Raw genomic sequence first — 25,568 nt, forward strand, 5'->3', positions numbered from 1 at the left:
ATCAGGGTCCTCTCAGCAAGTAAGGCCAGGAGTGGTGGCACACGCCTTTAATCCCAGCACCTGATCTTTGAGGCCAGACTGTTGCACTAGTGAATTCAAGGACAGCCAGGGCTACAAGAGAAAATTTCAAACAAAACAAAAACTAACCAAACAAAACCCAGTAGCAAGTGTGCTTAACTCTCAGGCACCTCTCCAGTATTATTTTATGTTTTTATCATTACTTTTAATCATAGATGTATTCCTAAACAAACAATACCAAAATTGCATTTACTCTGTCTACAGTTAATTAAACTTCTTGATCTGAAAATTTACAGTCAATAAAATACAAAGTTTTGGAAAAGGAAGTTCAGTGTTTTGTAGCATAATCAGAGAATTGTGCAACCTGTGCCATTAACTAATTTTAGAGCATTTCAACACCCCTGAAACAAACAGTGTATTCATGGCAGGGGGTGGGGTGGCTGCAGGGTAATCTGACTCAACAGATTTATCTATTTTGGACATTTCAAAGAAATGGAAACACACAGCATGTGACTTGGAGTTTGGTTCCTATGACTCGGCATGTGATCACGGGTTATCCGCACTACAGCACATTATCAGAACGTAGTTCCTTCTTACTGTCAGGTAAGACCACTCACATCTACTGCATGGATACACCAAGCTTTATTTATCTCGCCATTCATGAGAAAACGAATACCTGGCTGGATGGCACTTTTTGACTACAGTGCTGCTCTGAGCGTTTTTATCCACATCTTTATGAAGACATACTTCCAGGTCTAGAACCGATGAGCCATTGACATGTGAGCTCGCACAGTGACAGGCTTGCAACCATGACTGCTAAAGCTGAGGTCTTTGACAGTGATAGGCTTGCAACCCCGACTGCTAAAAGCTGAGGACTTACACGTGACTTCGAGGCTGTCTTGATAGTTAAGTTTAAGGCCAGCCTAGACTACATAGTAAAACCTGCCTTCAAATCCAAAGAATTGTTAAATCACATAAAATCTATGCTCCCCATGCCAGCCCGGGGATGTGGCTCAGGGGTAGAGCACTGCTTATATTTGTGGGATCTTGTCTTTCATCTTCAACACCAGAAAGAAAAGGAATTAAAAACAACCTTGCCAGGCAGTGAGTGGTGGGGCACGCTTTTAATCCCAGCACTTGGGAGGCAGAGGCAGGTGGATTTCTGAGTTCAAGGCCAGCCTGGTCTACAGAGTAAGTTCCAGGACAGCCAGGGTGACACAGAGAAACCCCATCTCGAAAAAACAACAACAAACAAACAACCCCCCTCCCCAGACCCCAAAACCAACCTCAAGGAGCTGGAGGGATGGCTCAGTGGTTAAGAGCACTAAATGCTCTTCCAGAGGCCCTAAGTTCAAATCCCAGCAACAACATGGTGGCTCACAACCATCTGTAATGAGATCTGATGTGTCTGAAGACAGCTACAGTGTTCTTATATATAATAAATAAATAAATCAAAAGAAGAAAAAAAGTTAAAAAAAAACCCAAAGCCTCAAAAGGCCTATTTATGTTTTCTAGGAAACAGAACTGTTTGCCAAAGTAGCCATGATCTTTACATTCTCAGAGATTAGAGAAGAGGTCTAGCTTTTTCATTTTTTTTGTCAACACTTGCTGATGTCTTTCTTATTACAGCCACCTTAATGGAGTAAGGCAACACCTTACCATGGCTTTCTCTTACATTTCACTGGGCTTAATAGCAATTAATTTAAAAGTAATAAACAGTAATAGAAAAAGCATCGTTTTGTGTACTTCCTGGCTTATTTGCATATCTTCCTTGGAGAAATCCTTTGTCCACTGTGTAACTTGTTTTTATGTGTGCTGTGTGGGCTTGTGTGTGTCAGTGCATGTGCAGAGCAACATATACATGTGGGCTGAGTGTCTTAGTCACACTACACATTAATCTTTTTTGTTATTATTGTGGTTTTTCCATACAGGGTTTCTCTCTGTAGCTCTGGCTGTCCTAGCACTCTGTACACCAGGCTAGCCTGGAACTCAGAGATGCACCAGCCTCTGCCTCCCAAGTGCTGGGATTAAAGCATGAGCCACCAGGCCCAGCACACATACACTATTCTTATAGGTTATGTCTCTTACTGAACTTGTGCTCAGCGATTCATGGCCTACCTGGCCAGTGAACCCTGAGGATTTCTCAGAAATGTGCCCTCCCTCTCCCTAACTGGGGTTATAGATAAAGACTGCCACAAGAGTTCTGGAGATTCAAACACAGGGCTTCACACCAGCACACACCATGGATAGCCATTTCCCAGCCCCCAGACTCTCTCTGAAAGGCTGAAATAGTTCTCACTCTATTTTGCGTACCAGACCTTTTTCAGAGAGAATAGCTTCTCTTTTCCTATGGACACTATCTTTTCATCCCCCCTCCAACACTTTATGAATAGTGTCCTTTGAAGCAAAGATTTCAATCTCGGGGTTGAATTTTAAATGTTACTTAAAATATATTATACATTATATAAAAGGCTAAAACTATTTCCAACTGAGTGCCTACCAAGTGCTGTGTCGGGGGATGCGGGGATAACTAGGCTTAAGCCTCAAGGGGTGGGGGGTCTGTGCACCTCTTGCTAGGAGGAGGTGAGGGCTCTGCTCCAGAGGGCCCAGCATGAAACAAGAATGACATCACAGGCCTAGCTGGAAGCCAGCAGGGGAACAGGTAGAGCTGACCCTCTAGTGGCCAGGAGAGGGAAGGCAGCTCTCTGAGGGCAGCAGCTCCTTGTGGCAGAAGATTCTGGTAACTAGAGAGCAGTACTGGGAGGAAAGAATTCTCCAAAGAAGCCATCATAGGATTCCACTGAGTCAAAAAGCTATATGACCTCCTGCCTTTTCAAGGACACAGCAGCCAGTCCAGAGCACCTAGGCAAGTCCAGGGCCAAGCACAGGGGAAAAAAAAACCACACATACACAACCATGACTACGAGAGGTTGTTGAAGAGGTAAACTGGCCACAAATATGTTTGCTTAAAGTTTCCCTGGAAAGCAGTACATGACAAAGATATATATGTATACATGCGGCCAACTTAACCCCACTATTGAAACTAATGAAATCAGCTTCGTCAGACAACTGAGGGCTTGAGCACACTGTAAAGTGCACACAAGCATGAAGACTTGAGTGGGATCCTCAGCACCCACATAAAAAACTGCACACGGTGACATCTGCAGTCTCAGCACTGGGGAGAGGGAGAGAGAATTCCAGGACTTGCTGCCAAACTAGTCCAACCAAATCAGCAAGCTCCAAAGTCACTGAGAGGCCCGGTCTCAAAAAGCAAGCGTGGGTGATTGGCAGGATGGCTCAGTGGGTAAAAGTACTTGCTGCCAAGCCTGACCTGGCTCAGTCTGCAGAACCCACATGATGGAAAGAGAAAACAGACTCCCATAGGTTTTCCATGACATGCTATAGGGCACATACACAGACAGACAGACAGACAGACAGACACACACACACACACACACACACACACACACGAGACAGAGAGAGAGGGATAGTGAGTGTGAGAGGGAGAGGGAGGGAGAATGAATGAATGAATGAATGAATGGTCAGGATCTCCTGCAAGCCTGGCTTTGTTGTAAATGTCTCTCCAACTGAAGCCTCTCTCTGTGTAGTGTTCATTTATTTCAAGAAGAGTAGATGAAAGCTGGCTACAGTGATTTGTGCCAGCAACCCTAGAACCCTGAAGGTCAAAGCAGGAAAACCAGGAGTTTATCCTTTGCTATGGAGTGAGTTTGAGGCCCATCTAGACTACCCCAGGAGGCCCTATCTAAAACGAGAAAAAAACAACTTTTTAAGAGAAAAGCTGATGAGGAAGCTGTTAAGATAGCTCAGCAGTTAAGAGTAGTCACTGACTGCTCTTCCAGAGGTCCTGAGTTCAAACCCCAGCAACCACACAGTGGCTTACAACCATCTATAATGGGATCTGATGCCCTCTTTTGGTGTCTGAAGACAGCTACAGTGTACTCACATACACACACACACACACACACACACACAAACACACACACACATAATATAAATTAAATAAATCTCTGATGAAACCGTGGCCCTGTGCAGCCCTTTCCTTCCCTTGATCCTATATTGCCCACCTACCTGGATGGCAGCACGAGGGTCCAGGCCATTCTCCACTGAGAGCATTTCCACTCGGGCAGCAGCTCTGAGGGAGACTCACATGACACCTGAAGAAACAGGAGGAGGAGGCTAGATGAGCATGCTCTGAACTTAGCCCAAAACCGCAGGCCCCTCCCAGCAGGCAGCAGGAGGTCAGGCCCTGCCACTCAAATTGCAAATGAAGAGCCTCTGAGCAAAGCTCAGGAAAAACTGACACTGGCTTTTAAGGAAGGAAATGGAAGCTCAGTCTTTGGGAGGGGCAAACCCTGTGCTCCGAGGAGAAGGGAGAGCTCTTCATACCAGAATCTGTGCAGAAAGCCAGGGCCTATGGGATAGGGATTTGTAAAACTTTCTCAACAGTGGTGTGATAGTTTGTATAGTCTTGGACCAGGGAGTGGCACCATCTGGAGGTGTGGCCTTGTTGGAATAGGTGTGACCTGGTTGGAATAGGTGTGTCACTGTGGGTGTAAGACTTGCCTTGGTCATGGTGTCTGTTCACGGCAGTAAAACCCTAAGGCAAGTGGGTTGAAGCCCCTATCAGGTGCCACAAAATAATGTGGTGATTGCAAAAAATTTATCAACAGAAAAAGGTTTCTGAATGCACAACAACTAAAAATGAATTCAAAATCAATTCTAATGGATCGGAGGTATTTCTGGCAGAGCTCACCTGTGTGGCCTCACATGACTTACATGGCTACACTGGTTCTGAACATGCAGCACGTGTATTTATATTACACAGGAAGTCACAATGTATCACCATACATCATCAATGAGCACTGTCTGATCAACCTCAGTTTGGATTTGAGCCATTTGTTCCCCTTTAGACAGGGCCTCTCCATGTAGCTCTGGCTGTCCTGGAATTCTATGTAGACCAGGTTGGCCTCAAACTTACCAAGATATGCTTCTCTCTGCCTCCTGGGCCCTGAGATTAAAGGTGTGGACCACCACACCCAGCAAAATTTACCAAGATATGCTTCTCTCTGCCTCCTGGGCCCTAAGATTAAAGGTGTGGACCACCACACCCAGCAAAATTTACCAAGATGTGCCTCTCTCTGCCTCCTGGGTCCTGAGATTAAAGGTGTGGACCACCACACCCAGCTCCCAGCTCAGATTTGAGAAAACTTGCAGTCTTGCTATGTTTATTATACAAATTTTTCTGCTTTTATAGAAACATAATGGTTTAAGTATAAAAGCAAAGGCTCTTAGTATTTCCTCAGCACGTTAGTATAACTTGAATTGGATAGACAAGCACAGCTTTCTTATCAGCATGCAAATTTGTTTTGTCTTCAATAAAGAGTAAAACTGTTTATATACCAAAGAACCAGTTTAAATTCGATTTACTTATGGCTTATTATTATTAAATGTTTGACTTGTCTACCTTATGCACCTACCTATTGGGTCGTAAAACTTCTCAGACAGAAGGGTTGAGTGTGGAAACAGAAGGCCTGTGGCTAGGCCGTGAAGGAGGGGCTTTCACTGAAGATGCTAAGAACTGGTGGAGACCAGGTGCTGGGCCTCACAATTCACACTCAAGGCGGGGGTCTTGTACAGGACCCAACTACTGCCAAGTCCAGGGTTTCAGCACACCTGCAGCAGCTAGCAGGACCATGGGGGTAGAAAATTTTCTTTTTCAAGTGTGAGGTCTGAACATGATGTGTTTGGGGTAGGAAAGCTATCTGTAGTTCTGATGGATGTAGCCACAAATCTATAAATGAAGAATGCCAATGCCCACAATGTACGTATGTATCCACAGTTCAAGATTCCAAAGGCCAGGGGGCTGGTGAGATGGCTCAGTGGGTAAGAGCACCCGACTGCTCTTCCGAAGGTCGGAAGTTCAAATCCCAGCAACCACATGGTGGCTCACAACCATCTGTAACGAGATCTGACGCTCTCTTCTGGTGTGTCTGAAGACAGCTACAGTGTACTTACATATAATAAGTAAATAAATAAAATCTTTAAAAAAAAAAAAAGATTCCAAAGGCCAGGTACCTTTTTGCCCTGTCCCAGGCCTGCACATTTATATCCAAACAAATCTAGGGAAAAAGGCTCAGGCCATCCCACTCAATTACTGAACAAAGAAGCTCACACAAGCAAGGGATGTTACCCAAACTGCCCTGTTTACACTTCCCCTGTGATCACCCTATGAACCAATACCATTTCATTATTTCTACCTGATAGAGGAAGAAGGAAGAGGAAGCTGAGGCAGGTCTAGGAACAAATTTACACTAGTGGCTTGGCTCCACCACTTGGAACAAGGCTAGAATTTGAGGGGGGCTGGGAAGAGTGCACACACTTCAGCTGCAGGCCCAAGGAACAGTAACGCCAATCTGGCAGACAAGGTTTACAGGACAGAAGTGGAGTGTGAGACCTGGGGGAGGAAAGAAATAGGGTGGTCCTCAATGATGGGACCAAGCCAGTCTTTGGCTTCTTAGATGGTGGTAATAAAAAGGGCAGAGTGGGGCTGGTGAGATGGCTCAGTGGGTAAGAGCACCCAACTGCTCTTCCAAAGGTCCCGAGTTCAAATCCCAGCAACCGCATGGTGGCTCACAACCATCCGTAAAGAGATTTGACTCCCTCTTCTGGAGTGCTACAGTGTACTTACGTATAATAAATAATTAAAAAATCTTAAAAAAAAAAAAAAAGGCACTCTGCACAGGGAGGCAAGTATGTGGAGAAGCATGGTCCTTATAGAGACAGGCTGCCTGCCAGGAAGAGCCCTTAGCTCTGGCTTCACCCTTCCAAATTCTGCTTCATCTCCCCGGGGATTTTCAAGGCTTCAGGAGGCCAGTCCATATTCTGGGTAGAAAAGGAGTTAGTCAGAGTCACTCCTCACAGCATGCCTGTCCTGGACGTTGAACTCCTCTCTCATGACCCTTGTGCAGCCCAGCAAGCAAGATCCAGCTGCTCAGACTCTAAGCCCTTGGCTTCCTGCCCCCCTACCTCCAGGGCACAAGCCTCAGGCTGCTGCTCTGCCACGCCCTCCGGTCAAGTCTGCTTGACAGCCTGAAAAAGTCTGTAAGCACTCAACGAGGAAGAGAGTTTCAAGGAAACTCACCTCCTGAAGCTTTGGCGTTCTCATTTACCCATATACTCATACCCTATTCCCGTGTTAGTCTGGTGTATGGAAAAATTCTGTTATAGTTAAGTCTCCCCATTGTTCCAAGGTCCCAGAAGCTTAGAATCCTGTAAGAATGCAGTAAGGAAGTTAACCTACTCAGTAACTAACTAAGCATTACAAAAGACAGAACCAGTAGCTCAGAGCTGGTCTGCAAAATATTTACCAAGGACAGTAGCAAATCTCACCCAAACAAGGGAATAATAGAGCTAGGGAATCCCACTGAGACAGAGATCTTCTCTACAGCCAAGTATAGCAAGCTTCACATTAGAAGTAAGTTGGTAAAGTCTTCTGTAGACCCAGGACATAGGGTGTTGGGGTATTGCAGTATTCATGATAAGGTCGTTAGTGCAGAACCCTGGTGGTGGGTTTAACAATAGACTAGTTTACACCTGGCTCCCTTCTTTTCCTGCAGCAGCCTGGTCCCCACCTTCTTTTGATGAATACATTCCTTTTGTATTGCGTCACTGTAACTTGGTGGATTGTATTTTGCCCGGTTTCTTGTCATTTCTTCAGTATAAAAACGTTTGATGCTTGACCTAACACAATACATTCAGATTCTACACAATCTCGTGTGTTGATCTGTCTGTCACCCGCCTTGTCCACCTGCCCCAGAGACCCGTTCCACGCAGACAAAGGGACCCAGAGGGTCTGCGGCACTGCTCTGGTCGGAATTCTTCACACCCCAGTTGCTCTTCTCTCAGCCAGTGAACAGGACCCTAGGGCTTAGACCTCAACATACAAATAACAGCCTGTCAATTAAAGCTCCGGGGACTAATTAGCTGAAAGTAATAGAGTACTCAAGTGGGGCACTGTTAATATAGACAGTTAATAAAAAACAAACAAGCAAACGCCACCCCAGGCCACGTAATCTCAGCATTTGGAAGGAGAGGCAAAAGCATCAATTTAGTATCTCCTCAACTACATGACAACCTGCCTCAAAAACCAAAACCCAAATCCCAATATAGCCGGCTCACTCTTGTAATCTCAGCAGGAGGACTGTTAAGTTCAGGGCCACTCTCAGTCATATAAGGAGTTCTGGGCCAGCTTGGTTACAGATACTGCCATCTCAAAAAACCTAACCGGAGCTCAGCAACTAAGGGCTGTACTCTTGTAGAGGTCCTGGATTTGGGTCCCAGAATGCTCACAACACCCTTTAACTTCAATTGGGGGGGGGGGGTCTCATACCCTCTTCTGTTACTACATGTGGTATGCACATGCGCGCACACGTAATGAATTAATTGAAAAAATCTAAACTAAACTAAACTAAAGTGAATCTAAGAAAGTCAGTGCTTCAGGTAGACAGGAATGCACTTGCTCACGGAAGCTGTCTTGACTGCTGGGTCAGTGGCCACTGTCCACCTGGAGTGGACATCAGATCTCCTAACATGTGAGACTGGTGTCAATTCCTACCATCAGCTATCCTTCACTGACCCCAAGAAGGAGAATGAAGAGAGGTGTGGCTCTCAGGGCACTTCTGCAGAAGAAGTAAGGAGAAGACTTGAGCAACAATATTGAGGGTCGTCAACATTACCGGGGAGTTTAGCAGGGGAGGCAGCCCTTAGAAAGCCCAAAATGGTACTAAGTCTGCCTCTACTCCAGGCACTGATTCACCCTCATGTGCCTTTCGGGATGAACAAAGCTTTTCTGATCTGTTTAATTCTTAGAACAGTCCTGTGCGACATGGTCGTCTCTACTCTAGAGGAGCACACAGGCTCAGTAGAAGCAAGTGAGAAACAGAAATCTCAGATCTCCTCAGTCCTTTCTTTGCAGCTCAAACTGTCTCAGGTCAAAAGCTCTGCTTTATCAAATAAGAACTAAAGCAAGACACCGTCTTACCAGACAGATTTATGGTCTTCTCCACTGCACCTAAGTTCTAGAACTGTCTTAAGTGTTCAACTTGGAAGGATTTGTCCCAGTTCTAGCTAGTACGGTCATCTCACTTCATCTGCACGCTGAGGAAGGAAGAACACGGCTTACATGAGACTTGAAAGAAGGGACAAGGAGCTTTACTGCTCTCAAAGTCCTCTGTCCATCAGTGAACGGCCAGGGCTTCTCTTCAGGGGCACCCTGGCCATGGCAGCTGCCCTCCTTGCGGAGCCTGAATCCTATCCCTGTGGGTTGTGAACAGCCCTGTGCTGGGGCCGTCCAGCTGCCAGACGGAGGCATGGGGCATCTTATTTCAGTTGAAAAAGAATGACAGAGCTGCGTTCTGATTCAGAAAGGCAGCTGACCTCGCAGACACGAGAATCCTGAGTGAGGAACCAGCACGTCCCGAAGAGAGCTGGACTTCTAAACCAGTGTCCTGGCGGGCAGGGATAGGGGTGAGTAATACGAGGGGTGGGTGTAGGCAGGGCTAAGAAGAGGGTTAGGGTTAGGGCTATGGGCAGGGTTTGGGGACGGGGTGGGGATGGGGAAAGAGAAGACGCTTCTGAAGCAGGAGCTTCAAGTTAAATACTGCTGGAGGATGAGAGACCAGACCAAACTCTCATGTGGGCGAGGGCATCTGCCCCCGCTGGACACATTTCCCCTCCGACTTCCCTTTCACCCAATACCACCAACTCTCCCACAATCCTGTTCCACACAGTATAGGATTCTTCTCTCTACCTCCTTTTGGCTTTGTTTTGTTCTGTCTGCTGGGTAGCTCAGGCTGGCCTCAACTTCTAGCAATCTTCCTAGTTTCTCATCCCTCAGCGAAGAGATTACAAAGCCTGGCCAACTCTGCCTGGCTTTTAGATTTTTCCTTCAGCAGGACCCAGTAGTGTGCTACCACTGACTCCTCTTCTGGAGGTCCTGAGTTCAAATCCCAGCAACCACCCGTAATGAGATCAGATGCCCTCCTCTGGTGTGTCTGGAGACAGCTACGGTGTACTTACATATAATAATAACTCTTTCTAAAAAATATTTTATTTCTGAGCAAGATCTTGCTATGTCTCATAGACTGACCTTGAACTTACTATGTAGCCCAGGAAGGTCTTAAACTCCTTGGGAAAGCTTTGAACTCTCATTCTCAGCCTCCTGGGCACCTGTGGTTTCAGGTGGGTAGCACTGTACCTGGCTTTGCGATAGGATTCTAAGGACGTGGGTGCTCTGAGTGAATGAAAAAAACAACTTCGAAGAATCCACTCATTGCTGTACTTCTAGGACCTAGGACTAGTACTCAAAAATCAAAAATAAATAAATAGCTGGGCAATAGTGGTACACGGCTTTAATCCCGACATCTGGGAGGCAGAGGCAGGAGGATTTCTGAGTTCAAGGCCAGCCTGGTCTACAGAGTGAGTTCCATGCCAGCCAGGGCTATACAGAGAAACCCTGTCTTGAAAAAAACCCAATAAATAAATAAATAAATAAATAGCTCAACTCTTGAATGACTTAATAGATACAGGCGAGGCATATAGAACAGATTCATCTATTCAGCAGACTGGGAAGCTGAGGCACAACACTTTACGCTGTAGGGCTACTGAGAAATTTCTGCCAGTACACAAAGCTGCCAATGAGTGAAAAGCAACTCTGAAGGTTGCATCATCATGAGAGACTATTCAAGGCAGAGCTGCATTCAGCCTTCACAGAAGGAGACGGCTGTGGTAAGCATGGTCTCTCAAGACCCTTGCTGACAGGGCCTGAAGTGCAGCTCAGTGGTAGAATATTTGCCTCACATATACAAGGCCCTGGACTAAAACTCCAGCACTGGGCTTGCGTATGGGGGAGGGGGCTGCCAAAGACCCCTCCCAAAGCAAGCCCATTAGAACCTGGTTGGAAATGTCCTTGGACTATAAATGCTGAGCATAGGACTTAAAGACACACATCTGTCTCAACTACTGGGTTCACCTTTACATGTTCCTACAAACCCCAGTGGCTAAGACTAAGTGATCCAGGACCTACAAAAAGAGAAGCGATTTTACAGTCCCTGTACTGTCCTTCAGCCTCCCAGGACTCCTCCTGGCTTACAACATGCTTCTGATGGCCATTATGTTTCTGGGTTCAATAGTGGGGAAGCTCTGCATTCAGCTATGCAGAAAGGAACACTGGGTAGATTCTTCCTCACAGGTGCTAGGACACACTGGCAGGACTCTGTGATCACAACCAACTAACTCCACACTGCTTCCCTGAGGCTCTCTACTGACAGAACCGCCAGCCAAAAGGAAGGGCTGGTTTCCATTACCTCAGGATGAATGAGATGGTTGAGTGGCCACCTCTCACCTCCCAGGTATTTGAATGACACCTACCATTACAACAGCAGGCACAAATGACTTAATAGGAATGCCAGAAAAGCCATCTGTGGAAACACATTTAGGAGATCAGACACTACAAAGAACATCTCCCCCAAGAAGCTTTATACTCAGTTACCATCCGAGTCCCTACACACACCAATTTAGCTGTTTAGTCTGCTGGGCTCTGAACAAGGAGCAGACATGGCTGTTGAGGAATATAGCAAGTATGACCACTAGGGAGCTATACCCTAAATTCTCAAAGTGAAAGAGAGCTGGATCAAGGAAGAAAATGACAGGAGTTGAGTAGATCTAGTTAATAGCAATTCTGGGAAGCCAGGCATGGTGACTCATGCCTACAATTCCAGCACTTGGGAGGTGGAGGCAGGGAGGATCAGGAGTCCATGGCTGTTTAGATTGGCTGTCTTAAAACAATAACAAAAACAAAAAACAAAACCACCCTCCATCCTACAAAAACAAACAAACAAACAAACAAACAAAAAACAGATTAAAACCAGGAGTGGTGACCCACACTGTGAGTTTGAGGCCAGCCTGATCTACATAGTGAGTGATCTGAGAGAGAGATCTAAGGCTAAATAGTGACATGCTGTCTCAAAAACAACAACAACAACAACCCAAAACCCCAAACTAACAGTGATGTTAGGGGGCAGGAATATTATGTACATGCATAAAATTCTCAAAGAATTAATAAATGCATATTAAATTTAAAGTAACGAAAGGACTGGGGGAAGTGGTAGAAACTGAGACAGTCCTCTACAGCAGAGTCGGGGACAGTTTAATATTAAGTCTTAGACAGGAAAGTGCCTGAGAGACCTTACCTCTGTGATCAGCTAGGGAATTAGGTAAAAATCGGTAAAGAAAAGATACACACAAGCCTTGAGATAAAGCTGTGACGTCAGTAACCAAGAAGAAACCGGCAAGTTCAACAGGAGAAAACTTCAGTAGTGGGTCAATGGGAGGGAGGGAGACTTAGCGTGTTTGGGACGAGTGAGCCAGATACGACAGGCTGCGATAAGAAATTGAGCCAGAATGGAGGGTCGAGGGAAGGTTCAGAAGAGATGAGGGATAAACGCGATGTTGAGATAAGAGGTGGCGAAGGGATGTGGCTCGCTCGGATCGGGTTGCAACTGGGCTAAAGAGGGGTCACGAGTGAGGCTACACTTTTGCAAGACCGGTGGTTAGGGGACCCGGCTTGGGGCTGAGGTTGGCTGCGGTGGAGACGGAGGGGAGAGAGCCGGTGGCCACTGGCTGAGGTGGGAGCAGGCCCGGGCTGCGAAGGGCCGAGGTTCCCACCCCAAGTCTCCAGGCGCACAGGGGTCGCGAGTGGCTGCGAGGTTGCGGGCCCACCGCCGGGTCGCATCACCGCCCCGCGCTTCCCTCCACGTTCAGACCCCAGACTCACTCACCGAAGGGATCAGGAGCAGGTGGCGGCGCTCCGGGCGAAGCGAGACCCCCCTCGGTTCCGAGCAGAAGCTGCGGCTCCAAAGGCACTGACAACAGGAAGCGGCGCGCGGCGTCTGACGCCATCACGTCGGCTCCTCGCTACGGCCCCGCCCCCAGTCCTCAAAAACCAATCACTGGGCCTAGAGGAGCCGAGGGGCGGGGCCGTCAGCTCTTCCCTTGCCCCGGATTGCAGGGCTTCTTGGCTCAGGTGAGCGATCCTGCCGCTCTCGCTACTCTGGCTCTGGGTAGCGCAGAGAGGCTGGACCCTTGGAGCTTCGGGACTTCTGCGTCCCGCAGCTCTGCCCCTCAATCGCATCTGTGCAACTTTGGGGTTGTCGTGTTTGCCCCCTTAATCCGAAAATGCGCCCTGTTGCGCCATTAACCCGTATGTTTCCCTAAGGGCATTAGTAGTGGAGGGAGCAAGTGGATCCTGGGTCCAAGTGGGACCTTCAGGTCTGGTTTTTCCGGAGCCAGGAAACAGTTGTTTTGACTTGTCTCATACCACGTGATCGCCCTGAGGGCTCTCTTGGACCTGTTAGTTTAATTTGCCTGCGGTCAGCCCTTTGAGGCATGAAGCCCAGAGGACCTGCTTTTTGTCTTCTCACTATTTAATTGCTTTTGTTCCATTACAGAAAATGACAGCTGTCTCTCGGAATAGACGCGGAAGAAAACTGTCAAATGTAGCAACCGTGACTAATAAAGGGCAGGCTGGGCAGGTCTGAGGACCGTGCCCAAAAGGGAACCTAGGACCTAGGTGTGGGCCATAGAGGTGGTGACTGTAAAAGAAAAGACTCTCTGTGAGTTTATATGAACTTTGCTCCTATTGACTTAGAGGACCTTGTTTTCTTGGTGTCTTCCATCCCCTCTGGCTCCTACACTCTTTCCACCTCTCCCTTGGGGTTCCCTATCTGCTGTAGAAGGAAACTTCTCTAATGATGGCTGAACAAGGCATTGATCTATGAGTACCCAAATGTCATTAGGAGTCATTTTATCACTATGTCTTTTTTTTCCTTTTCTTTCTTTCTTTTTACCAGTTGTGGTTTGAATGTGCTTGGCCCATGGGAAATGGCACTATTTAGGAGGCATGGCCTTACTGGAAGAGGTGTGGCCTTGTTAGCGGAAGTATGTCACTGTGGCTTTGAGGTAATATATATTTGAATATATGTTCAAACATATATATGCTCAAACTCTGCCCAGTCTCTTGGTTGCCTTCTTTTTTCTTTCTTTCTTTTTTTTTTAATTTATTTTATTTTTATTATATGTAAGTACACTGTAGCTGTCTTCAGACACTCCGGAAGAGGGAGTCAGATCTCATTAAGGATGGTTGTGAGCCACCATGTGGTTGCTGGGATTTGAACTCAGGACCTTTGGAAGAGCAGTTGGGTATCTTACCCACTGAGCCATCTCTCCAGCCCTCTGGGTTGCCTTCTAATCAAGACTCTTAAAAAAAAAAAAAAAAAAAAAAAAGCTCCTCCCCCAGCACCACACCTGTCTGCCTGCTGCCACGCTAATGACGGAACCTCGGAACCTGTAACCCAGCCCCAGCTAAATGTGTTCCTTTATAGGAGTTGCCTTGGTCATGGTGTCTTTCACCACAATGGAACCCCTAACTAAGACACCAGTCTTATTTGCTTTTACCCTAGGTCCCTGGGCTATCTGGTCTTTGGTTCTTGGTTACCCCAAGCATGTTGGGTATGGGTTCCACCTGGTGAAGTGGGCCTTAAGTCAAATCCGTTACTGGTCGGTTTCTCCCATAAGCTTGGCGCCCCCATTGCCCTAACATATCTTAAAGGCAGTACGTCATTGTTATGCAGGGGTTGCAGCTGGCTTGGTGTTCGCGCTTCACATTTGGTAGTGTGCAAAGTACCCTCTTGTACCAAAGACACCAGAACATAGGGATAAAGGCTCTGTTTAGGCACCTACTCAGCATCTTCAGGTTCAGTGAGGTGTGCAGGTATTGTCTTAGCAGTGGAATCTTGCTGTTGGTTTGTGGCGAGCAACCTATAGGCTAGGCAACAACTTGGGTTGTTTGGTGATCCCCATGGGCCTCTTTGGCCAATGACTCAATTAGCTGTAACCCAGTCCCTGTACTGGAAGCTTTGTTTGGTGACAAGAGATGGCCAGTTCACAGCCTGTCTGCTGGATCATTTGGAGCTTTCATTTAGATTGCCTTCATATATGTATATATTTTAGGAAATCTGTCCTGTATTAGTTTTTCATATTACCCTTTAAATGCCCCCTTAATTTTAGCTGTCTCTCCCTGAGTAGTCTCTCCCCAAACCCCCTCCTCCTTCCCCACTTGATCCTCCTGTTCCAAGCCCGCATCCATCCATAATCTTTTCCAAAGAAGAGCTGTCTGTCCCCTCTATTCCCTTCCTCTACAGCTACCCGGCGTGGTTCTACAGATTGTAGCTTAGTTATCATTGACTTAACTGCTAATGTCCACATATAACTGAATAGACACCAGGTCTAGGATACCTCACTCAGGATAATTCTTTTTCTAGTTATATTCCCTTTGCCTATAAATTTCATGATGTCTTTTTTTTTTTAATGGCCGAGTAATACTCTGTTGTGTAAATGTACCACATTTTCTTTATTCATCTTCTACGGAGGGACATCTGTTTTTCAATTTCTGGCTATTGTGACTGGGACAGCAGTGAGCATGACTGGACAGGTGTTCTGTGGTAGGACAGGTAGGTTTTGTGTTCCATCCTTTGAGTATATGAGGGAGAGCGAGTTCCCATCTTCCCGAGGAACTGCCAGCATGGGTCTGCACCTGGTCCTCTGCATTTAGGTATCCAGTTTATGTTTCTGTGGGATTTCTGAGTGTGCAAACAGTGGGTCTCAGATTCTGTACCTTCTCTTAGCATGTTTCCCTTCCGTTCATGTGTCCTGTCCATCTTCAATGTGGTACTTTTTGTTTTAACTTATTATATTTTATTTTGTTATGTTTACAAAAAAAAAAAAGCATTCTTGAATGGAAACCTCGCACGAGGGTAAAGATTAACAACTGGACTGTTCATTGTACTTGGTGGGAGAAGGAAAATCAGGTTTGTTTTTTTTTTTTCCCAGTGACACTGGGAATATCAACCCCTCTAGGGCAGACCTCATGTCAGGAGTAGCTGAACCTGACTACACCGTTCTTGTGTGTGTGCCCGCGTGCTGGAGTGCTTAAACTTGGTTACACTTTGTTTTTTTCTTTTTGGGAGTTATCTTGTTTTCTTGGTATTGTATGGGGCCTTTGGGTTTTTGAGAAAGAACTTAAAGTTGGGAGGGGGAGAGGATCTGTAACAACTTGGAGGAGAAGAATGTCATCAAAATGTAATTAAAGTTAAAAATTGTTTTAACTAATAAAAATATAATTAAAAACAAGAGTGGCAAAAGAAAAACCAAACAAAACCAAACCAAGAGCATCTAGGTGGTAGCCCTCAATCCCCCAGTTTACTACTTCTGTGTGTGGTGGGAGGTCATAGATGATTTCATAGAATGTTCTCTCCCTGCCTTTACATGGGGATGGAACTTAGACCAGGCTTGCCTGGCAAATGCTTTTATCCTCAGCTATCCCTGACCATACTCTCTGCTGGCCTGAGTTCTGCTCCAACTCACCCTGAGTTTAGCCTCTAATAGCCAAGAGCACAGTGTCTGCTTCCAGAGTGCCTGCTTCCCATTTGGGGGTTAGCGGTAGGTAATTCCCTCATCAGGAGTGACCCCTCCTCCACAGCTGCAGGCTAACTGAATCTGAGTGTGTAGTGGTACCATTGATGGCTCAGAAGCAAAAACTACAAATTAAAGACACATAAACCATTACTATTTTTTTAAAATAATTTATTTTTATTTCGTGTGCATTGGTGTTTTGCCTGCATGTATGTCGGTGTGAGAGTGTCAGATCTCCTGGAGCTGCAATTAGTTCAGTTGTGAGATGCCTTGTGGGTGTTGGGAATTGAACCCAGGTCCTCTGGAAGAGCAGACAGTGCTCTTAACCACTGAACCATCTTTCCAGTCCCACAAACTATTTTTTGACATTGAGCAGTGTTTTTGATTGAATTTAGGGCTTTGCCTATATGAAACACTCTACCACTGAGCCATGTGGAGAGCTTTGGGGGCTGCCTTCTAGGAATTTGGCAGGAATTTGACATTGGGCTAGGACATGGAAGCAGGCTCAAGATGAATACAGCTGAGGGATGTGTTCTTTGAATGGTGATGGGTCTTCTTAAGACCCTGCGTACGGTAATCATGGGAACTTTGTTTATGCTTTGTTTGTTCCTTAACTACTCTGTTTATGCCTTAGGATTGACCGAATTCTTTGTATGTACCTAGAATGATGTAAAAGCAGAAAAATAAGCCTGCTTCAGAGTCAGTGCTGGCTAGGGTCATGTTATAGTGTTGTCTAATTGTCTTTTTCTTTTCAATCCTCACTCCCTCTCTTGAGACTCTATTTGGCTGACTCAGTTGGCTTGGTCAGAGATATATCCCCAACACCTACAACTTAAAAAAAATTAATGTCTTCAAGGGGCTAGAGAGAAAAGACTTGGGTTCAGTTCCCGAACACATTATTTCTCCCCCCACGCCTCCCCACACTGTGTGTGTGTGTGTGTGTGTGTGTGTGTGTGTGTGTGTGTATGCTTTTACACTTGGAGATCAGAAAACCACCTGAGGGAGGCTAAGAGTGTGTACCGTTCTTGCAGAAGGCCTGAGTTCAGTCCCTTCTACCCCTGTTGGGTGGCTCACAGCTACCCATGACTCCAGGCTGGCAGCATGGTGATGTTCACCTGTAATCTTAGCACTCGAGAGGCAGAGGCAGGTGGACCTCTGAGACTCCAGGCCAGGCAGGACTACACGGTGAGAGTGAAAACACAGGGGAGGCGTCCTGCATTGCACCCTTCTGGGCTCTCTTTGTGAAGACAGCTGCCATCCCCAGTGTTCTCTGTGTCCTTCCAGAAAGGCCCTATAGAAACATGATCTGTTAGAGCTGACGAAGTGAGCCTGGCATGGTGACATTCACCTGTAATCCTAGCCAGCCTGGTTTACTTAGTGTGTTCTATAGCAAGACTATGTTTAAAACAAGCAACAATAAAAATGGAGTAGATGCATGCTGAGGAAGTGGCCTTGAACCGTGGACCTTTAATCAGCTACATGTGGGTACTTAACACTTTAAACATGGCTTGTGTGATGTTAAGGGCTAACTCTTACACGTTATTTCATTTGCACTTATTAAATAGCTGTTTAATTTACATAGTGATAGGTGAGCAGTGACCAGTATTGGACCTTCTTTTCTCTACACAAAACACAATGCTTAGCATCACATTGTACTGGGATAGCCTCGCTACTCAACCCCTACTTAAGAAGATTTTTTTTTCTAGTCTCTCCCTCATTTTAAAAACTCACTACAGAGTCAACAAAGACTATGAGAAGAATGTTCCTAAAATACAAGAATAGACTGCAGACCTGCCTTCAGTCATTAGAATTCTCCTTAAGGAAGCCCCACCTACCTGGAGCAGTGGGAGCTGACCAATCCAGCTGTTCCTGTGTTTGAACTTGAATGACCTCCAAACGCCCACATGATAGTGGTTTGGTCCTTAGCCTGACGCTGTGGAGAGTTTATAGAAATGTTAAGAAATTGAACTTAGAAAGAGGTCTTTCAGTCACTAGGAATTGAGCCTCAGAGGAGACAATAGGACCACACCTCTTCTTCCTTCTTTTATACCCAGCTGTGAATATGTTTCTTCCAAGTGTGTGTGTGTGTGTGTGTGTGTGTGCAGGGTGTCACCATGTTGTACTGTCCCGCTGCAGGCCCACTCAGTGATGACTGATCCATCCAAAATCGCATGCCAAAGCAAACCTTTCCTCCTAAACAAACAAACACTACAAAAGGCCTGGAGCCCAGGGGCCATCAGTTTTTATGACAAGATATAAAGTCATCCACATATGTTATAATCAAGGCATCCTATGGCACACTGACCATCCCTTTCCTCTATCATCCTAACCTGAGATGACTCCATGCTGTGGGGACTGGGGAGTAACTGTCATGAGTCACCAACTGTCCTAGGGTACCCTCTGCATGCATGAGGCCTGGGCCCACTTCAGGGTTCATCACAGTCCTCCTTCAGTGGTTCCCCTAGGAAGGCAGCAGTTGCAGCAGGACAGCTGTCACGAGCCTTGCCTTTGCCTGGTAGTTACCCCAAGGAGCCTGGGAGGGAGTGGTCAGTGCTGATGGGCAAGCTCAGGACCTGGAGTTCTCAAGTGGGTCACTGAGTGGATTCACACCTTTAGACAGCTTTCCTAGCAGGACATTTTAGGTGATGCGAATCTTTTTGGTGGTGTTAGGGGTGCGGGGGGTGGTTCAGGAGTGGTGAGCTCTTGTCTCATTAGGTAGCCCAAGATGGCCTGGAACTCCTGAATGTGAGGATTGGGACACTATCTTCAGAATTCTCTGTGGGAGGCAATAGATTCAGGATTTGGTGGCAGAGACCCCTGGGTGCAGATCTCAGCTTCAAAGGGCACAGTCTCTATAGTTCGTGGATCATGCGATGCCTTGGTAAGCCAGTCTGTGTTCTACAAGTCACTTGTGGAGGGTGAAGGAAAAAGACTGAAACTGAAACATACTCGGGAATATTCCCAAGTCATTCATGAGGCATGGCTCAGTTCTAAGCACTTCAGGAAGGGTGTGGTTGAAGAGGAAGGAGTTATGGTTCTTGTCCCATCAGGGTTTCTGACACCAAAGAGAACTGAGTCCAGAGGCCACTTCCTGTCGCTATGGTGAACACTAGAAGAATGAGCTCAGGTTTATGCAGCCTCCAAACCAGGGCTCCTCATACCCTGGCAGAGTACCAGGTCTCAGTCTCCAGCACCTCCCAGCATCCAGTCTCATTGTGGCTGCACTGCCCTTTCCTGTCCCCCGGCACCGGGCTTCCCCTAGTGGCTTGCCTTGGCCTGTGGCATGAAATACTAAGCCTGTGCTTGCGGAGACTTCCTAAGGTTGTGCTGGCCTCTGCTTTCGCAGAAGAGCTTCTCCTGGGTACCTGCTGCCTCTCCAGCCTGGGTGACAGAGTCAGCAGGATGGAACTGGGCTGCAGGGGCTCAGAAACCAGCCAGCAGTACGTGTCCATCGCTAGCATAGTCGGCTGAGGACCCGTGAGGATTCTTGTCCTAACCCTTAAGTTTGAAGACGGTGTATTTCACTACACCATTGTGGCAATAGCTGACCTTTTATTAGGTTGTAAGTTCACGCTGAAAGGAGGAAGCAGCACCACAGTGTGTTACGAGAGAAGCGTACTGAGTTCTTACTGAGTACTCTGTTTGAGTCGAGGGCAGGGCACCCAGATGGTTCATTTGTTCAGTGGATAAAGGTGCTTGCTGCTGCCGATGCAAACCCGAGTTTGGTTATCATGAGTCCACGTAAAGGTTGAAGGATACAACCGACACCAGGAACTTCTGCACGCTGTCTAACCCGCACATACAATGATGAAAAGAAGTCTGGGATGTAGCTCAGTTGGCAGAGTGGTTGTCCAGCTCATGAACCTTTGAGATCCATCCCAGCACGGAAGCAGGATGGCACAGTCCTATAATCCCAGCACTCAGAAGGTGATAACTGTAGGGTCCTAATGTTAAAGTCTTTCTTAGACACAGGTAGTAGAGCAGCAGCCTGGGCTACGTGAGACCCAGACTCAAAACAGACCGACAAAACCAAAATTATCCTGGGCTGGAGAGATGGCTCAGCAGTTAAGAGCACTGTACTGCTCTTCTGAAGATCCTGAGTTCAAATCCCAAACCAGTTCAAACCACATGGTAGCTCACAACCATCTGTAATGAGATCTGACACCCTCTTCTGGTGTGTCTGAAGATAGCAACAGTGTACTTACATATGCTGGAGCAAGCCAGGCCGGAGTGAGCAGAGGTCCTGAGTTCAATTTCCAGCAACCACGTGATGGCTCACAACCATCTGTACAGCTATAGTGTACTCATATACATAAAATTAAAAAAAAAAACAAAATTATCTTATAGCCGAAACACATCATTTATAAGGCTGAGGCCGAGGGATCATAGTGACTTCAAGTCCAGCCTGGGCTACAGTGTTGAGACCCTATCTCAATATGTGTGTGTGTTTTATATATATATATGTGTGTGTGTGTGTGTGTATGTGTATATATGTGTATATATGTATATATGTGTGTGTATATATATATATATATATATATATATATATATAGTGTGTGTGTGTGTGTGTATGTGTGTATACATATGGAACACTTCACAAATGTGTCATTCTTTTACAGGACCATGCTAAGGTATGTATAATTCCAATTTTACTATATGTGCTGCAGGCTAGTGTGTGTGTGTGTGTGTGTGTGTGTGTGTATGTGTGTATACATATGGAACACTTCACAAATGTGTCATTCTTTTACAGGACCATGCTAAGGTATGTATAATTCCAATTTTACTATATGTGCTGCAGGCTAGTGTGTGTGTGTGTGTGTGTGTGTGTGTGTATGTGTGTATACATATGGAACACTTCACAAATGTGTCATTCTTTTACAGGACCATGCTAAGGTATGTATAATTCCAATTTTACTATATGTGCTGCAGGCTAGTGTGTGTGTGTGTGTGTGTGTGTGTGTGTGTGTGTGTGTGTAGTGGTGAAAGGGAAGGTACTACCATGTGTGTAATTTGTAGGTGTTGGTTTTCTCCTTCTACTGTTTAGGCACTGAGCTCCCTGGCTGAGCTAGCTGTCCCACTGACTGCTGTCCTCTGACTGCTGTCCTCTGTCTCCCTAGGGATACTGCAGTCTGAAGCTTTCTTAGCAGCCCCAAGTCCGAGTCTCAGGTTCCTCCAGCCGCAGAAGCCCAAACTTTCCATAGTGTGGCGCCAAACCCTCCTTCAACGTCACCATCCTCAGAAAGCCTCTTTATCCTCTTTCCACTTCTGCTGTAGGCTTCAAGTCCATGTCATCACTCCCTCTCCCTACACACACACCTCAGGGGTTGGGGACTAGGGACAGAATGCAGGGGCTCATATGTTAGGATGCTAGGTACAACTCCCCGTCCGTCCTTCACCGTCCCTTTCCTATTTTGAATGGGTGTGTTCCCCTCTTACCTCTCTTCCAGAACGCAAGATGACAGCTCACCATCCCACCAAGGCTTCGGAAGCCAGAGCTTGTGGGGCCTGGCAAGAGGCTCTGGGCTACAGGTGGGCACTCCATCTGGGCAATGCTATCTGTGTTGGGAAGCCCAAAGGTAAGAACCCAGCCTGCCTCTCAGACTTAACTAGACACCAATCTTCCTTTAGGGCTCCACCTGGGTCCTCCCCATTCCTCTCCCTGGTGACTCCCAGCCTGAAAGAAGCCAGAGGACTTTGTCATCTGTCTACCCTGTGGTACCTTAGTCCTTTAAATGAGTGTATAAAGCTTGCTAAATCTCTTTGTCTTGGAGATTGACTTGGGGATGGGGGAGGGGCACATAAGGATGGAAAGGGGAGGTGTTGGGGACCAACTGCTTAAATAAGTAGCCCAGTGCTGTTCAAGGATAGAGGTGCACAGATGGTATTTGAAGAAGTGACATTTCTTTATAATACCTTTTTTGGGCAATATCGTCATCCCCCCCATTCCCACACACACACACCAGGAGTTGGGGGACTAGGTACAGAATGCAGGGCCTCATTGCAGGGTGCAGTTTGAAAGAGGGCTACGCTTTCAGTGACCTGCAGACCATCTGGCCTTCATTACAGACAAAGTGAAGGATCCGTTTCAGTCATTGCGTCACCTGCTGGTTGGCTGGAATGACACTGTACTGGGTCTCTGACAGTTAGGCCTCCACCATGTAACCCCTTGTGGACCTCCAACTCTTAGAGAGCTGTGGACATTCATTAGTCTACCAAAAAGCTGGGCCAGGGACCAGGGTACCTTCAAGTTACAGGTGGGGTTTTCTCATCCCAGCTGGATATGGAGTTGTGGTGCAGAGTGACCTTCAACGTCCACCCCATTCTGTGCAGGGTCAGGAAACCCAGGAGCCACACACCATTGAACCCATGGCCAGAATATTACCTGCTGGTAATATGTTCTTGTGTAAAATTCATAAGGGGGGGGGAGAGGTGGCTGCCTTCTGATTCCTTCTCTGCAGTAGCCATGTACAGCACACCAGTCAGCAGCCAGGGGACCACGGGACTACAATGACTTTAGCAATGCTTATACAGGATTACCAACTCTTTGACTTTTCTGGAAAGCATCCATGTCAAAGGAAACAAAGTTAAGAGGTATAGCGACTCACCAGCTGTCCCTACCCCTAGTACCTTCAACAGAAATGACTAAGGACTTGCACAGAGTCCCTTGGAGATGTGAAGGTAGAAGGTAGGCTGTTTTGGAAGGGGACGAGGAGCTCCGCTGGGGAGAGGAGATGACAGGGTGACAGAGAAGGTGAATGTCATCAACATATGTTATACACATGTGAAAGCCATGGTGGGGCTGGAGAGGTGGCTCAGTTGCCAAAGAGCACACACTGCTTTCACTGAGCCTAAGCTCAGTTCCCAGCACCCAGGCCCAGTGGCTCACAACCACCTGTGATGCTGCATCCTGGAGGATGCGATGTCCTCCTGCTTCCCCGTGCACAAAACCACGCGCAGCCAGTATACATCATTAACAATAAAGTAAAACAAAGTTATAATGGAACCCGTTCTCTCAGACAGTCAGTTTACAGTAAACAAGGACATAGTAACAATGAAAGAAGTGAGTCTTTTTGGTGTGACATGTTAAGAATGGCTTCAAGTCTCTTGTCTGAGGGAATGTGCTCTATCAGGAAATGCGTATTTGGTACCTGCCACCCAGTTGCTGGCACAGAGCTCCTAAAGTACTTGGACGTTTTTATTGCAGTCAGAGTGCCATTTGTCTGAATGAGATCACTTTTGGTGAGTTTTGTTGTTGTTTTAACAAAGTTCAAACCATTAGGTTTTTTATCAATCAAACTCAGGAGCCAGATGCTAAGATGAAAACCTGCTAGCTCAGAGGAACAAAGAAAGCGCCCAGCTGACCTTTCTACTCCTCTGACATCCCAGAAGGAAAAAGCTCCCCCAACATCCAAGAGTGAAAAAAGCCATTTCTCCTTTTCTGCCCTGTTTTAAATACCTTTCAACCCAAAGGCCCCTCTTTCTGTGTAGTTGTGCTCACTCCTTGTCAGCTGGTCTTGCTCTGCCTCTTGACCTAGGGTTGACTTTATTTAGCTCTTGGATTTATGCTAGGACTGGGCCACCCCACAACTATCTGTTTACAGTAAACAGAAAGTTCTGGGATCAAAGGCTGAACCATAGCACAGTTAGAAACAATCCACAACCAAGAGATTCACAATGTGGTAAAATATCCTGCAAACAGGGTTTCTGGATAGAGATTAGTCCCCACCAGCCAGACCAAGCCACAGTTACCTGCTTGGAATGTTCAGCCTCAGTCCACGTGCCCTGGGGAGGGGTAAGGAGGTGGAGATGGAGGGTCAGGCCAGGTATGGTAGCTCACACTGGAAATCTCCACCTCCAGAATGCAGAGCATGCAGGATTACAAATTCTGGGCTAGCCTGGGCTAGCAGCAAGACTATGTCTCAAAAGTCAGTTGGGCTTGTATGATAAAAGATTCCATTGATGTCCCTAAAGATGATCAGGGTGGTTCTGGGTAATAAACACACCCACATGGAAGGAGAGTTCTGCCCCCACCCCCCAGCTCCATATTGCATGGAGCCTGCCCTGCTCACCTTCCCTGTGTGCTGTCATCTGCTCCCTGAATTCTTTGGGTAATGCAGTAGTGACCATTTTTCTGGCCCTCATGATTCATCCTAGCAAGTGACCAACCCTGAGGTGGCCGTCTAGCTGGTAGGATACACAAGTCACAACCTGGACTGTTACTGCCACCTCAACAGGGCCATCTAGTAGAGCTGAGCCCTTATCTGAGCAGTCTGACCCTGACTCTACCCTGACTCCAGTTACAGCAAAGTCCAGCAGATTCTGGGACCCCCTGCTGGTATATGCCCAGAGAACTCAAAAGTTGCTTGGTGTGGGTACACTCCCCCCCCAAGTTGGTGTCAGAAGGACTGAGAATGAGTGAAGTAGCAGAAAAAAGGGGGTGCTTAACTCTGCGTTCAAGTAGTTTAAAAATGAGCCCACAAATTCTAGAACCCCCTTTTCAAAAGATGGTGCCTAGCATCCCCTTCCTCACAACTGAGGATGGCTAACACAAGCATGTGCCTGCAAGGGTGCTCTGATCTCATGTGCAAAGGAGGGGAGGTGATTGCTCTGCCATTTCTGGGGCTAGAAGATTATAACAAGGACTGAAAACTTGTTTTGGGGAAAATGAGTAACGAAACTCTAAGTGGCTTTGTGCAAAGCTATCCCCCTGGATATGATCTATCAGTTGTATCTTGAACTCTTGAGCAGCTCTGAGGAGACCCTCATCAAGATTAGCTTGTGAGACTTTCTATCATGGAGCTGGGGAGAATCCCACAAGGCTGCCCCTCCCTGAGAATTCATGGGCAGTTAACAGTTACTAGGGAGAGGGATGCTTGAGTCCTGGCCCTTTAGCAGTGCCTTTAGAGGCAGTTAACAGTTCCTCGGGGGTGGGGCTTATGAGGCCCCGCCCACCCCCGCGGCTAGCTCTGAGCAGTTAGCAGATGCTGGTGTGGCCGGGCTGA

The 25,568-nt window shown here is 46.8% G+C and overlaps 1 protein-coding gene and 1 long non-coding RNA gene across 2 annotated transcripts in view; one reads left to right on the forward strand and one right to left on the reverse strand.

Annotated features, from left to right (window-relative positions):
• Positions 1-12,988, reverse strand: part of Plekhm1 (pleckstrin homology domain containing, family M (with RUN domain) member 1) — a 48,431-nt gene extending 35,443 nt beyond the window's left edge. Inside the window, exons 1-2 of the mRNA NM_183034.2 lie at positions 12,876-12,988; positions 4,108-4,193 (exon numbers count right to left, since the gene is read on the reverse strand). Of these exons, the coding sequence (NP_898855.1) occupies positions 4,108-4,152 (45 nt within the window). The 5' untranslated portion in view covers positions 4,153-4,193; positions 12,876-12,988. The remainder of the gene's footprint in view (positions 1-4,107; positions 4,194-12,875) is intronic.
• Positions 12,989-21,710: 8,722 nt separating this feature from the next.
• Positions 21,711-22,325, forward strand: Gm39397. Its single transcript, XR_880238.2, has 2 exons — positions 21,711-22,095; positions 22,195-22,325. It is a non-coding gene; the product is annotated as a predicted gene, 39397 (long non-coding RNA).
• The last annotated feature ends 3,243 nt before the right edge of the window (positions 22,326-25,568 follow it).

The sequence above is a fragment of the Mus musculus genome, chromosome 11, assembly GCF_000001635.26.
Source record: "Mus musculus strain C57BL/6J chromosome 11, GRCm38.p6 C57BL/6J".
Classification (NCBI taxonomy): domain Eukaryota; kingdom Metazoa; phylum Chordata; class Mammalia; order Rodentia; family Muridae; genus Mus; species Mus musculus.